Source organism: Octopus bimaculoides, chromosome 8 (genome assembly GCF_001194135.2).
Source record: "Octopus bimaculoides isolate UCB-OBI-ISO-001 chromosome 8, ASM119413v2, whole genome shotgun sequence".
Lineage (NCBI taxonomy): Eukaryota > Metazoa > Mollusca > Cephalopoda > Octopoda > Octopodidae > Octopus > Octopus bimaculoides.
This window is the reverse complement of record NC_068988.1, coordinates 67,622,759-67,624,636: the sequence shown is the minus strand read 5'-3', so window position 1 is coordinate 67,624,636 and position 1,878 is coordinate 67,622,759. Positions and strand designations below refer to the sequence as shown.

Genomic DNA, 1,878 nt, shown 5'->3' with positions numbered 1-1,878 from the left:
TATATATATATATATATATATGTATGTATGTATGTATATGTATGTGTGTATATATATGTCTGTATGCATGCGTATCTATAGTTCCCTCTTTTTATGCGCGCGTTTGTTTGTGAGTATCCGTGTGCCCGTGTATTTGTGTGAGTGCAACCGCAGTGTTTAGTGTAGAGAAATATAGATAGCCGCATGCGTTTACAGATGCCGGTTCTAGCTTCACTGTTAAAGCAGGTTTCAATTTAATTAATTGATTTTTCTTTGTCTTTTTTTGGTTGCCTTTTCTTTTTTCTTTTTTTTTGAGGGAAACTATGACACGGAGATTTAGTATGTCTCGTGAGCAAGTGGAAATATGACACTAAGCGTGTTTCAGTGGTAAATAGTTCGTTCCTACGAGATAAAATGTTTCTATACTAATTTCTGCTGGCTACAACGAAAAACAGATAACTAATGATAACAATCAAATTTTTAAAACACAGCAAAACGTGGAATCAAGCGCGTTTATCATTTGATACTATTTAGTAATTGAATCTCTAGCTTTTTTGCTAAAACTAAATGAAAGTTCATAAAATGTCAACGAAAACAACATGCTATAGTTGTCTTACTATCTTCGGCATCCTTCTAAGTTTGGCAAAATTGGATCATGCCGTCCAAACAGTGTATATGGCTGTAATTATTCCCAGTGATAATAGTAGACTCTATTCTTTGGATCGCACCCAGCCAGCAATAACAGTGGCACTAGAAAAAGTCAGACGCACCATCTTAACATCGGATGTTGAGATCGTGGCTTTGTACGCAGATTCTCGTTGCAGTAGCCAGCTTGGACCCATCAGAGCTTTCGATTTCTACAGTAACAAAACAGTGAATGTATTTTTCGGCCCTGTTTGCGACTACAGCCTTGCACCGGTGGCACGTTATGCAGTGTACTGGAATCTACCCGTCGTCACCCCGGGGGCAATGGCGCACGATTTTGCGGCAAAAACTGAACCAAAGGATGAATATAAAACGCTTACTCGGATGGGAATTACATTTGACACATTGGGATTTTACTTTTTACAGATCCTTAAGGGCCAGAAATGGGAACGGGCCAAACTCATCAGCCAACATAAAGGATATAACAGTATTTCACCCAATTTTTGTTATTTGGCTTCCAGTGCAATTGCTAAACATATGACAGCGAAAAGATTTAGATACGAGGAGCATATCTGGCTAGAAAATAATCAAGATGCCAAACTTGTCTTAATGGAAAGCATCGGGCTGCGCCATGCAGGTTTGTTTTTCAGTTTGCAGTTTAATTAATGAATTAATATGTTTTATAATTAATGTCAACGATTTCGTTTAACTTTTTAACTTACAACGTTGTGTATATCTATATATGTGTGTGTGTGTGTGTGTGTGTGTGTGTGTGTGTGTGAGTGTGTGTGTGTGTGTGTAAGCGTGCATGTATCGACGCAGGTATTAGCATGTGTAATTCTATATAAGTTTCTTTTAGTGTGTGTGAGAGAGTGGGTGGGTGTATAACTATGTGCACCAATATATGTATTATTGAGTGAAAGTGCGATCTAATGTAGACCTGCGTATGTGTGTGTGTTTGTTTGTTTGTGTGTTTGTGTGTTTGTGTGTTTGTGTGTGTGTGTGTGTGTGTGTGTGTGTGCGTGTGTGTGTGTTTCACTCGTTTCCAAAGAACATCTGCAACAAGTTGTTTCCTATTTAAGGTGAGATTAATTTGGCCTGAAAGATCAAACATATGACTACTGTCGTTCTAGCCGTGGCCATCTCCTCTTAATGACATAATGTCTGTTGCCCTACATTATAAAATACCCATTTACTTATCCTAAAGAAAAGTAAAGTGGGATTTGAGAATTAGCTGTCATGTCTTGCTTGATT

The 1,878-nt window shown here is 38.0% G+C and overlaps 1 protein-coding gene across 1 annotated transcript in view; it reads left to right on the top strand.

The window, feature by feature from the left end:
- The first annotated feature begins 66 nt into the window (after positions 1 to 66).
- Positions 67 to 1,878, top strand: part of LOC106867808 (atrial natriuretic peptide receptor 1) — a 900,438-nt gene continuing 898,626 nt past the window's right edge. The window contains exon 1 of the mRNA XM_052970159.1: positions 67 to 1,261. Coding sequence (XP_052826119.1) covers positions 547 to 1,261 — 715 coding nt within the window. The 5' untranslated portion in view covers positions 67 to 546. The remainder of the gene's footprint in view (positions 1,262 to 1,878) is intronic.